The 14,057-nt window shown below is 34.6% G+C and overlaps 1 protein-coding gene across 4 annotated transcripts in view; it reads right to left on the bottom strand.

Annotated features, from left to right (window-relative positions):
- Window positions 1-5,704: 5,704 nt before the first annotated feature.
- The window catches only part of LOC128680776 (uncharacterized), a 75,744-nt gene continuing 67,391 nt past the window's right edge, over window positions 5,705-14,057 (bottom strand). For 3 of the 4 annotated variants that reach the window (XM_053764181.2, XM_053764182.2, XM_053764180.2), the window contains exons 8-11: window positions 12,003-12,114; window positions 10,915-11,017; window positions 8,036-8,222; window positions 6,498-7,385 (exon numbers count right to left, since the gene is read on the bottom strand). In XM_053764181.2, coding sequence (XP_053620156.1) covers window positions 6,643-7,385; window positions 8,036-8,222; window positions 10,915-11,017; window positions 12,003-12,114 — 1,145 coding nt within the window. In that variant the 3' untranslated portion in view covers window positions 6,498-6,642. Of the gene's footprint in view, window positions 7,386-8,035; window positions 8,223-10,914; window positions 11,018-12,002; window positions 12,115-14,057 lie in introns of all 4 variants that reach the window. The other variant, XM_053764179.2, reaches the window with a different exon arrangement.

Genomic DNA, 14,057 nt, shown 5'->3' on the forward strand with positions numbered 1-14,057 from the left:
AATACTTTTTCATTTGAAACTAATAACTTTTATTGTTCTCACACTTTATCTTCCAGACTATATATTCCAGAGAATATCATTCTTTGATATTTTTAAAAAAATATCTAATATTATTATTCTATCTAATTTAGTTCAGCAATTACGTCGAAAATGTCGTCGGAAATATTATGTTAATCTCAACTTTCTCATAATAATGTTACAAACTTTTCCCTCGGTTCGCTCAAAGGGAATCATGATGGCAATGACCTCAGCTATGTCATTCTAACCGACGATGTATGCTTTATAAAAATAAAATGTTTATTTTTTTATTATTCACAAATACAAAATGGCGGACAGTGTGCGTGAATCATAGATAAAGATTTTGGTTCCAAGAATATTATATATACTTGTGTACCTACAATTTACTATTTTGATAAGATGGGTCATTGCGCAATGAAGGAAGATTATTTCAAATTTGGAATTGATTACAGAATCATACACATTTAACCATAATTTACTGGTATTTTTTTCCTAAGATGATTTTTTAGTCTATTTTCGTCTTCCCTTTCCTGAAACATGCCATTTATTTTATTAAAGCCTGCCATTAAACATTTATTTTGATACTAAAAAATATTTTTCCTCCTCTTGTTTAGATTAATAAAAATAATTAAATATTTTCCTCGACTACCTCATTTCCTTACTTTATTAATATAAAATTTACCAGGTAATACTTAGATTAATTAAATTTATAATTGAAAATGTTTTTTGAAACAAAATCGCTTAATCCGAAATTCTACTCAATCCTAATTAATATTATGAACGGGAAAGTACCTAAGTTAGTTTACTTATTTTACCTCATCACACTTCTGCTTGAAATTTTGCATACATAAATAATGTACTTACGAAGAAAATAGAAACATAGATACCTTTCTTCCCAGAAATAAATGGGAAACTCACGCGAGGGCAGGCAATAGCTGGTTATATGTCATTGAGATGTGCTAAAGACTAATTTCAATTTTGTAGTGGCTATAGATCGACCAAAAAGAAAAAGATATTGGTATATATATACCTAGTCGTGTGTATGTTTGATTAATACTTTCGGCTTTTAAAATGTCTAATACATTTTCATAAATCACAACGTTTTTATTCTTATTATACAGGGTTACTGGTATCAAAACCTCCTTAAGACTACTTGGGTACTTCAAAACAAGCAACTTTAATTCTACGACTTTTCGTAGTTCGTAGTTTTTTTTTCCTATTAAAAAAATCTAATTTGTGATCTTAACTCTATGTAATAGCCAAGCAATACGAGACAGTACAGTAGCGTTATGTGTAGCAGAATCGAACATAGAGTTAACGTTTTATAGAAACGACATTAAAACTAAAAAAAGGGAGTTTTTTGTATGTATTACGTCGTAGAACGAAAAATGTTAGCCCCTATGTACCTTATTCGCCTGTGGGAGGTTATGCGTTAGATACCGGTAACCTTGTATAACATTACCTACATAAATACATACAAAAGCAAAGAAACATCTTAGAAACATTTTGAAGAACATTCTCACGTGCCATGAAAACGTTAGAAGGTATTTTTAGTAATATACAAATATTTCATGAATACGTAACGTAATATTTTCGATGTCAACATAATTTTATCATATTAAAAACTCCAGCATCAAGAGAAAACTCAAAAATCAATACTGTTCGATTCCATCAAAGCTAATACGTACTTACGAGCGAACGGTACGCGAGAGACACTGCCGCATTTACACCAGCACAAGTATTAAACTCTCTTATTTTCGCCTACTTACGAATGCTATAGTGTATCTGGGGTGAGTCACATCAATCAACTTTGATGTTAACCTGCGAAGAAAAACGCAAAGTACACTATTATGTCTAAAAGTCAGCGGCGCGCAGGTCAAAATCAACATCAAAATTGCAACACACTCTTACCACTACAAAGTACACACTTTGAATAACCGATGTTAAATGATCTGAGATTAGTTAGTCAATTGTTATAATTATGTCAACTTTTTATTCGCGAAATAAGTTGATAACTTTGATCCTAGTAGTCAACATAAATTTTATTTACGGTAGTTAAGGAAAGTTGTCATATTATCAATACTTCCATATTAATATAAATATGAATAAACTCAAAAACTTCTGGACAGATCTTGATAAAATATGACACAGAGACAGATGAAATCTTCAGGTGTACCATACCGTGTTTTTATTATGGTTTTACGGGGCGAATCCGGGGCAGACCTCTAGTCATAATTGTAATAAACAACTGTTTATTGATCCCTTAATATAAATTTGTCAAAATCTTTCAGCTACCAGAAACCTGCGATCCAAATTAAATTTCACCAAGTGGTTCGGGGTTCAACATTTCTTATGTAATTATCACGGTGTGACAGTCAGCCTAAGACCGTAATATACGCAAACAAAGATCAGAGATAAGTGGCAACACTGCCTATTTTTCTCACATTTACCCGAAAAGCACATCCATCCATCCCTCCCCAAAATTTATTAGTGTAACCTTTCTTTTTGCAACTTGATTTAGACTCCTCTTTGGCGCTATCTTAATTGAGGAGGACCGTTGGGACGTTTCTTTATGGGACCCGTGATGAAGGCGTTTAATGGATGGTAAGTACAGCATAATGTTGGCATTAATTCTTCATGGGCCGCTGTTGTTTTTGATAAAATGAAAACTGTTAGTAGCAAAAATTTATGAAGCTTGTGTCTATGTCAATCAATCGAAATAATCGCAGAAAGAATGAAGTTGAACAAAGATCAAGATATCCTACGATGATATTTATGCTGTGGTAATAGAAGCGAATTACCAATGAATTTGGGTAGGCTGATTTACTGTTCACTGTACAAGGATAGGACAGGCTTCTTTGTTGCGACCCAAATGTTCCTTTCTTTATCCCACTCCCACTAAAATTACAAGGCGAAAGTTTGTAAATATGTTTGTTACTTCTGGGCTGGGCCGATTTATACGAAATTTGGTATTGAATTAGCTGACACCTTGAATTAACACATAAGGTACTTTTTATCCCGAAAGTACGCGATTATCGTAAAATTTAGTCAAAAAGTCTGAGAGTCAATGGCGCTTTATAAAGTGGGTGGCGCTAATATATAAACGTAGTATTTTTTTAAACAATTACGCAAGTAACACCGCGGTTTGCAGCAAGTATTACGTGTAAAAAAATACATTGAATCTCTGCCTAGTATTTCTAAGACCGTCGATTATATTATATCGAAAGCAGTGGCTCAGAATGATAATTTGATTTTCGATTGTCTCGGTTCTTTAGGTACTGTTTTGGTACTCGTCACTGCGATGCGACATTATAGAGACGTAACCAAGTGAGGATATAATGGCTAGTCTAGGTCGTGTATTGGGGGAATTTGGTCTAGGTTAAAATATATAATTCGAGTTAACTGGATCTAGTTTAAAAAACATTTACTTTCATAATAATATAAAAACAAAAGACGAGATGATAATCATCATTATCATTTAAGAACGTCGTTCTTGTCTGTGGAGTTCTTTCCATCTCTTTCTATCCTCAGCCATTGTTTTGACCTTCCTGTACGACATCAATCTTGCTGTCTCCTTTATTTGGTCCATATAAGCTCTTCTTGGCTTTCCTTTTCTTCTTTTCGCTTCTATTTTACCTTCTATTATGTTTTTAATTAGATTATTATGTCGCCTCAACTCTAATAACGTTATATTTTCCTTTACTAGGTCTAATACTTCTGAAAAGAAGACAAATGTCTTCTTTTCTATGCAGTTTATTTTCTTCATTCGTCTCCAACACCACATTTCGAAAGCCTCCAATCAGATGATAATACTCATATGGTAATATGCTTCATTGGTGGGAAGTGGTGATGGCCCAGTGGTTGAGACCTTCCGCCTGTGATCGAAAGAACCCAGATTTGAATCCTACTCATTAGCAGTTTTCGTCGTCGAAAACGTCGTGAGGAAACCTGCGCATTGGTGGACAGTTTAGTGTACTAGTGTATCCGATTACTTGCCACATAGTGGCAAGGTAGGTAGTCGTAAAAGTCCTGTCAGATACCTTAAGGCGACTTGAATAAAATTTGAAACCAGTATTAGCAATAACACACTCGCTATGATGACAATGATGATTAGTGGGCAAGAGACGTTGCCACTTTGGACAACGAAAAAAATGACATTCATTAATGAATATAAAAAAATCCCATTTGCCCGCTAATAGTTCTAGCCAATTTCAGTTCGGACAAAACTGATTCCGTTCCTGGCTTCAGAATATCCAGAAAACGATAAGCCTGGATCTGGCCCTAATTCAAATATTTCAGTAGGTTTAGAACTCTCATTTTAAATGCCTATTTCACGAAGAAGAGAAATCTTTTGTTCCCATTCAAATGCTTTTCCTTTTTGGTAACAAACTTCTCTTTGTACATAGGAAAGTAAATCGCAAAATACAGATTCGTCGAATCGAAGACTGTTTATACATAGATATTGGAATTATAAGAATATAGAATTGATATAATAGGTACTTAAGCGTCATAGGAGTAAGGCTCCACACTATCGCTCACCAGTTCACTGAACTTGGCGGATTCGGCACACTCTTCATAGTCGTATTCCTCATGGCTGAGGGTCGTGGTCATTACGTGGAATGAAACACACACAACAACTTTCTTGGCATTATTAATGGAGTGGTTTGCCATTACCGACGCGTACATATAAACATTGCTTTTGCCAAATGCAATGTTTATGTGTACGCGCCGATAGTGTGTAATCATTATCTACAATAATACTTCGAAGATGTATGTACCTCTACGCTTTATAATAATTTATTATAAATAGTTTTGACTCAAATATAGTTAGCTAATATGGTTAGGACTAAAGAAAATCACGTGTGTTTTTCATCGAAGATATTATTTGTTACTTTGTAATACCATCTCAGTGGGAAATTGACGTAAGCGTTCTCATGTAATTAAATAGCAATCACTTTTTACCTTACTCCAAATTCTGTGATTTAATTATAATATTCTTTATAAAATATCTTCATAAAAAAGTTAACAAAAGAGTCACAAGTTTAGGAGAAATAAGCAATTTGCTGAGTTCGGTAATAAATTTCCATATCTGTTAAAATTCAATGATCGATGCGTCAGGGGAAAGTTTTGGACCCGAAACTTTGTTTCGAATACACCTCGAACTTTGAATGTACAGGGAACAAAATACCGATACAGTACAGCCATCGGAATATCGACCTACCCAGCTTGTTCACAAACTCGCCGCTATCAAAAATAAAGTCACTGTTTAACTTGGAATGCTTGGCTGTACCGTTATGGCAACAATTCTTTAACATTTTTACCTTAAAAAACCAATGAACGCAGCCATCTTTACAAATCCTTGCCACGGTAAATTGACAAGTTAATTTAAAATCATATGTTTTAGGTACTTCTTCTTTCTTTCTTATAGCGATTTTCATTCAAAATTTTTATAATTCAAATATATTATGGTGCTCTAACAAAACCATCCCTTTCGCTTATACTAACTGGTTACATTTTTGCTGTGACGCGCCGAAGATAATGGTCCGATCAAAATACGCACCTTTTAATTTTGAATTCGACTGACGTCAACCATCTTTGGAAATGGTGTTATTGCCTGGTTTTTTATCCCTAAATTACCGGGAACTAAAACAAAAATATTTTGTTAAAGGTGAAATAAAACTAAGAATTTCGTATGCATAATTATACTTAGTTTGAATATAAAATAGTTACACTAACATTAACTTAACTATATAATATCACATATCACCAGCGACATAGTTCGTGAAATAAATACGAAATGTTCAACATTTGGCAAGCAGTATACATTCATCACAGATAAGATAATTTCTTTTAGTTTTCCAAAAGCATTTACTTAACTATCACTTACATTTAAAGATATAGAAAACTATAAACATGAAGAGTTAGTGTGGCCACATGAGATAAAAGTACAGTAAATAAAAGACATTAACGCTCTGATCTGTATTTTTTTAATCGCGTTTATTTTCCAAAATAGAAGAAGAACGATGTCTATAGTTTTCTCTGTTTACGCTAACATTAAATTCGTCGTGTGTTCATTGTGAACAACGCGACACTATTCTACCTTGTGATTGGTCGGTGGAGAAAAGCGTTGAAGTTCAAAATGAAAACTCCACTCGCCTTGCTTATTATACAGAATATAATTTTTTATTCCTGTGAAAAGTTGTTTAAATAATTTCCTTTCATTCAACGACCATAACGTAACATATCGCTATGTTACGAATCCTTACAGGGATTACAAAGACTGATGTGGTCGTAGCTAAATGTTGATTTGCTGACATTATTACGAATGTACCAAGAAATATTAAGAATGAAATCAATTATTCACATAAACATTCCATGGTTTTTAAAGGTCACATTTATTTATTATATCTCCTATGTACAGACATAGTTCAGTTACAGTTTTATTGTAAGTATATGTTAATCATTGCACCAGACACCTACTGCATAATAAAGGTAAGTACTGTCCAATAAATAAATTACTGAATCGTAGATCTAACATCAAATCACACAAATAAAAATCACAATATAAGTACTGACAATGTTTCTGAATCTCCAGAATTAATATTATACATTGGATAAAAAAAATTACGTTGCTATACAAATTTTTACTAACCAAAAACCACATATTAAAACTAAACTGACTAATGAATTGGAACTGTTAGCAGATGACGTTGAATTCATTACAACAACAGGCCACCAATGAGTTATTGATATAAAATTACTCTCTTCCTTAGGTTTTTCTGTTGCATGCTCTAGCATATTATCTGGGATGTAACTGCCACACGTTGGGAAATCTCTAGGTACAGGCACCATATCTTTATGATCGCCAACTTTAAAAACTAACGCCATGCCGACTTCCACATGAAATTCTATGTGACAATGGAACAGCCAATATCCTGGATTGTCCGCTTTAAATCTTAGCACCGTATACCCACCGTCTGGGACGGTAACTGTATCTTTAATAGGTGGATTCTTTAGATTTCTTTTCAAGAGTCCAGCTTCATCGAAGGCTTTGACTTCCTCTATGGTCGTTTCATTTGCCAGTCTCCTTAAACCGACTACTCTAAAGCTATGACCGTGTAAATGGAACGGATGATTAGCATCAAAAGTAACACCTTCATCTAAAATGATCAGTTCAACAACAGAGTTGAGTTTGACAGATAAGACGTGGGAACATTCGCAGTAGCCTTCTTCACATGACGGAGCTATACTGGAAGAATTGCAGAAGTTGTCAGGTGATGGCCTGGTTAGCAGCAGGGGACTTGAAGGCATCTTCATACTTATATGATTCAGTTGCGGCGTATAAAGACGGCTATTTTTGTGTGGTACTGTAAAAAATAAATAATTTATGAATGTGACTAGCCTTTATGTCCTTTATACATCACTACAATTGACTATTATAGGACAATTTTGACCTCACTATTTTTAGTGACACGCATCCCACTGTGTGTTTTGCTTTGTTGTCTCCACCTTTTCTTAGGGTGAGTTATGCCAGTCAACTTTGACGTTGACCTTAACCTACACGCCGCCGTTTAGACCAAATGACGTAGTTTGCGTTTTTCTGCGCAGGTTAAAGTTAGCGTCTAAGTTAACTGGTTCACATTTAGTCTATTATTATAAAGAGGTAAGCGTTTGTTAGTTTGTATGTTTGAGGCGGGTAATCTCCGAAACTACCGAATCGATTTCAAAAATTCATTCACCATTATAAAGGTACATTATCCAAGATTGCTGTAGGCTATATATGATCTCAAAATTCAAAATATTATGTTATAAATAGACTAACAATTAAAGGATTCGGACGCTGACTGAATGATTGATACAATTGTATAAACGCAGATCTGAAACGAAACCTTGAACTATATTGTGTATAGCGTAAAGAGCACTAAGAAACATTATTTTTTATGATCCGCGTATAAGACAGAATAAAACCGAAATTCACGCGAATGTAGTCGACAAAAGCAATCGTTTTAACAATCACCTTGATAAAACCCATAATACGGAGAGCGGTGGTAGTGGGAGTTGTTTTTCGCGTAGAAATCATAGGCAATATAGAACTGGTAGTCGGCCACTTCCTTCAAACTATCGTCTGGACCTGCCAGCGACCGCATCTCAGCCACGCTTATCGTTTCGTCTTCTTCTTCACCCTTGTTCAGGGCATTTAGTTGCTGTAACAATAATATTAAAATTAATGACAAATTAACATAATTATATTTAAAATTACATTTTACATAAAATAAATTAACTCAAATATGTCTACAAGTAAGATCGCAATACATTTACTATCTACCAATGCAAATAACATTTTAATGTTTTGAATGTATAGTCTTTGTTATACATTAAATAGCACGATAGATTTCCAATGAGATAAGCGTATAACCTTTACATGTGCCTAACATAAACATATTGACATGCATACATTTACGACATTATCGGGAGGACATAACAGCCAAACCGGCTTATCATGCCTTGATATAGGCCAACGATATTTTTACGACCCTACAGGGACTTCTGTAAGACGTCTACGCACTACACACCAGCCAATATATTTTTATGGTGAAGAAAATTACTTGGTAGATAGTGGAGCTGAAAATATTAAGTGGGTAGTTCCATGGCTGCCGTAGATCAACAAAAAAACCCGGGGATTGGGTATTGACATTCTTTTCTATTTGAATCTTTGAAGCAATTTTTGCCGGGGGCTTAAGGTTAAACACTATGGCGTGTACAGATAACAAACAAATCTGTACACCATTAAATGTAAAAAAAGAACAATTTTTGATGGAATTAGTAGGTACTCCCGTAGTTCTTAGTACTAATCATTTTATATAGCTTTCTGTGACAGCTGTTTCGATATACAAGCTCCAATAGTTTTCGTACAAAAATATTCAGCTGTTTTTTGGATCTCGATTTATCATCCAATACATCCATGCTTTTATGGCAACCTGGAGAAGCGCTTGTAAACAATGGATATTTAATAAAACAAATTTCCCACTTGTGCGTAGAATAAGAAAACAATGGAGTCGCTAAAGACAAGTAGGTAATAAAATTTCCCACTTCCAACAAAATAACAATGGAGTCGCACCTTATGTCCGGCCGGTATAAAACTGGGTTTATGTATTCTGGCAACAGCTGTTTAGTTTGATAACTCGAAAATAAATTGACGGAGGCTCGCTTGTTTCCTAACTTTCAGTTATTTTTGCCCCGTGATGCACAAGACATGATGACAAGGAAAATATATTTATCCCGTATGGTTTCAGTTACATTTTTGTAGATTTTTTTTTAATCTACGAAATTTAAAACACCAGATTATGCTACATGAAATAATGGATACTTTAGCCACTTTAGACAAGATCCTAATCCATAAATTCATATAATAACAAATCAATTCCACAAACGGGTTAAGATTATGAATGAAGTATTATATTTAGCAATACATAATATGTTATACCACCCGCTGGAATTCTGCCAAGGCTAAATGCAGCTCTGATATGATTAGAATGTGCCTCTATTATTATATTGCGTGGTAATCGGCTTTTAGACTTTTAATATTTTTTTAATTGCCCGTTTTTAGGAAGCGTTATCGAGAAAGAGAATGGAAATCATTCCCCAGTAAATTTAGGGAATGTTATTTGCCGCAACGAATAGTGTATTTTCTGTTTTAAATAAATTAATAAATAAATTGTGTGCCCATAAAGAATTTCCAAACTCTGGCTGTGATTTTCGTAAATAAATCATTGACGACCTCGGTGGCGCAGTGGTAAGGTTCTAGCCACTGAACCGAGAGGTCCCGGGTTCGATCCCCGGTCGGTTCATGATGGAAAATGATCTTTTTCTGATTGGCCCGGGTCTTGGATGTTTATCTATATATGTATTTGTTATAAAATATAGTATCGTTTAGTTAGTTATCCCATAACACAAGTCTCGAACTTACTTTGGGGCTAGCTCAATCTGTGTGATTTGTCCTAATATATTTATTTATTATTTATTTATTTATTTATTTATTTATTTATTTAAATTATAAATATATAAAATGTTGTTATAAGATAATTAAATTTATTAATTTCTACATTTCTTTTGTCACACATAGAAGTTTTTAATCGCATTATCGATTTTGTTATCGAACCTTAAAATTAGTCTTTTTTTTAAATAAAGAAATAAATCCACAAAAATATCTATGCTTTGGATGAGTTGCAATAGTTGACTTTGACCTGCACGCCGTTGACGTTAAGACAAAATGGCGTACTTTGCGTTTTTCTGCGCACGCTAAAGTTAACGCCAAAGTTGAATGGTGCGACCCCCTCTTAAGTAAATAGAATAGAATGCAAATGAACCAAATGTAATAACTGGTCAGGTTGGATTAGCACCGAATTAGTTTCAAAGGCGCCGCCAACAAAAGGTTAACTCAGGTTATAGGAGTTAGACAAACAGTTGGTTTAACCAAGTACATTATCGTGTAAAAGTCAATTATGTTTCATTATTATGTTAGTTCAGTAGTGGCCCGAATTCGCAAAGGAATACAGACCTTATTGAATTATTCATGCATCCCTTTAAAGACTACTTCAGAATAACACATTTTAAACTATCGCTTTTAAACGCGCACGTACCCTTATACTTCGGACGTTTCGCTCGGAAAGGTACTTACGTGCGCGTTTCATTCTTTGGAGTAAACCAAAATTAAAAATTATTACTGCTGACTTAGACAGACGTCAGTACAATATTCTGAGTCTATGTGAGACTCAGAATTATACTGACATCTGTCTAAGGACGAGCGTCAGAGCCTGGGACCTTTCGGTTCACACTGGTCATAACCACTAGATCACCACCGTTAAACAATAGTACAAAACACTACAAACTACTCACTAATCCTTCATTGTGGAGTTCCTCCCAAGTCGGGTCCCCTTCCGGCTCTGTTTCCATAGCTCCTTCGTAGTGTAACACAGCGACTTGTTTCGCTTTTGTGAACCTGTTTGCATACAAGATTTTGTTAGGTACTTTGATCTCTCTCTCTTTCTCTCTTTTGTATTCTCTTTCTGTGTCGCCTAAGATTTAATTCTAGGCAAAAATATACAAACATTAATATTTCCAGATTGAGACAGAGACAGAAAAACAGACAGACAGACAGACAAAAAATAAACTCTTTTGGCTTTTATCAGTCTCATAAAGATCTCCCATGATTATTATTCTTTTAATATCTCGTAAGCAGACACAGTTACAGAATTATTATATGTAACTACAAAAAATAAATAAAGTTAAGATTTTAAATGTATTAAAATTTTCCCTTGTATTTATATGTGGTAAGTTTTTAGATTTGGTTATAAAATCACGTTCATACTCACAAACCGCTTTTAAGACTTTGTACTTAACTAAGTACGATGAAGCTTCTTAGAATAAACAAGCTTATGCCTTCACAAAGGGGATAAACTTAATATTTTGGAGCTTTGGTAAGCATAATTCAGTTTGCAATATCTTTTATGGCTTTGTATGTAATTTTGCAAATATATTTTGTCTTTCATTGTTCCCGATTGATCTTAAACTTTAAATAAATATAACTAAATATTATTTAAACACAAATAATGTAATTCCATAATTTGACTTATATTGTCAGATATAAGTTCCCTGGCAAGAAATATTATTTAATAGTTTATTGTATAACAATCCTATCCCACAAAAATTATAAATGCGAAAGTTTGTGAGAATGTAACTGTGTATATAGGTGTTTGTGTTTGTTACTCTTTCACGCAAAATGTACTGGACGGATTGTTATAAAATTTGGTACGCGGGTAGAAGATAACCTGGAATGACACATAGGCTACTTTTTATCCCGAAATTCCGGCGAAGCCCCGGCGCGCAACTAGTCTACAGCTGCCTAGACTATGTGTTCCTTAGTCAACTCGAACGACATCAACCGAGCGAAGTCGGGATGGGCCGCTAGTTTTATATATATCTACCTCTCGTCACAGTCCATGAGGCCTCTGAAGCGTATCCAGTAATTGTCGATCTCACTGTTGGCATCCAGAATGAAGTCGTACCGCTCGCCCGCATAAGTCACCAACGATGTAGCTACAACAACACTAATATTTAATTTCTTTCGTATATCTTGTTGTTAGGTTTAATTCAAGTCACCTAATGCCGTCTTGCATGACCTTAGACTGATGTGGCAGCATTCGAACCAGCCTCTGATATAACGATCTGACTCATGTGATGGAAAACTTCGTGGGGACAAAGAAGAGCACTATATGCATTTGCATAACTCCCATGTAGACAAATAAATATGAATACAGATTTCGAATACAAATTAAATCACCTTTTTCTAAGGATTTACATCTATCATCTTCTCCAACCGAACAAGTGTCAGAGGGCGAAGTGCGGGCTTGCATTTCATTTCTCACTATCGAGTCGATTCGCAGCGAGACGCAGCGAACCAATCACATTAAGTTGTAGCTGTCGTTGCGTCACAATGACGCACTGTAATTGGTGCGCTGCGCCTCACTTCAATTCGACTACATGCTGAGATGTAAATAGTAAAGTCGCACGCACTACTCATACAGATTATATTGTTCATACGAAAACAGTAAGTTTTTTCCCATTCAATTGGCGGCAAAAACGGTAGAGTTCAATTCCAAAAGGTCGAAAGGATAAACAGTTTTTGTGAAGGTATTAGAGAAGAGTGTCGGCGGTAGCATAGGGCGACGCTCTGGGCGTATGACACAAAGGGGCGCCATGGATTTGTAAATTTACGAGGTCCCACAACTCTAGAATTACTATATAATTTGTGTTATAAAAAACAGATGATCTATTTATCTCATGGTCTATTGTTATGTGGGATTGCAACTAAGTGTAAGATATAATAATACTTTAATGATGTATACAAATGAGATTTAAGATTGTCTGTAAGAAAGGGATATAACATAATTTGTGTAAAAGGGAAAATGGAGGTTCTAAAATTATTACCCTTACAAGGTAGGCTCCTTATTTACAAGGAGACATTTTAAATGATTATGTTGATATAACACGATATTTATTTAAATATGCTGAATACGGTGCAGAGTATACAGCGGCTCAGTTAAAATGATCAACCATAAATTTTATAACCACAAATAAGGGGCGCCGTAGAAATTTTGCCCATGTCGATTGTTGTGGTAAAACCGGCACTGCTAGAGGAAGGTCCCGTATATAAAATAGGGTTGGATTATAACTTTCAACGCTCAATGTAAGAAATGTTGACATAGGTATATTTTATTAACTAGACTTCATTTGCAATGAATACTCGTAGTAGATGTTACGGAATTTTCTGTATTCTGATTGATGCCAATGGTTATCGGTTATAACTTTGATTAAATTTAAAATAAATAAATAAATATATTAGGACAAATCACACAGGTTGAGCTAGCCCCCGAGGAGGTCGTCAACTACATACTCAATTTCATTTATTAGGAAAAAAAAACAATTTTACTGGAAGCCGAACAGAATGAAGAAATACCGACAATCGTTTGGAAGCTGTGTGCGTAGTGCGACTTTGCTATTTCTCACTATCAAGTCGATACGCAGTGAGACACAGTTAACCAATCACAGTGTGCTATTATGACGCAACGACAACCACACCGCAATATGATTGGTTGGATGCGTCTCACTTCGAAAACTTTCGACGGTCGATACTATGGCCTTTGAAGTAAAATAAGAGAAATAATTATTTAAACATCAGAGAGTAAGTTCAGTGCCCTCGATAACAATGAATTATGAAAAAAATGTTTATCTAAACTTTTTCATAACTTTTAATAAGTCCTTTTCAAGAATCTCTTTCAAATCTAGATCCCGAAATCGGACGAGACCCCGGGAAACGAAAAGTTTTTAAAAGTTTGAATGTCGTTACTCCATAGATCTTTTATTCCTTTTGGTACTACTACTTTTGAATTATGTTTAACATTAATAATGTTAACGTTAATAATCCTATCAATTTTGAAGATTTGGCTATGATTTTTCAACCGGCTGCATGCCTGACGTCA

Source organism: Plodia interpunctella, chromosome 25, assembly GCF_027563975.2.
Source record: "Plodia interpunctella isolate USDA-ARS_2022_Savannah chromosome 25, ilPloInte3.2, whole genome shotgun sequence".
Classification (NCBI taxonomy): Eukaryota; Metazoa; Arthropoda; class Insecta; order Lepidoptera; family Pyralidae; genus Plodia; species Plodia interpunctella.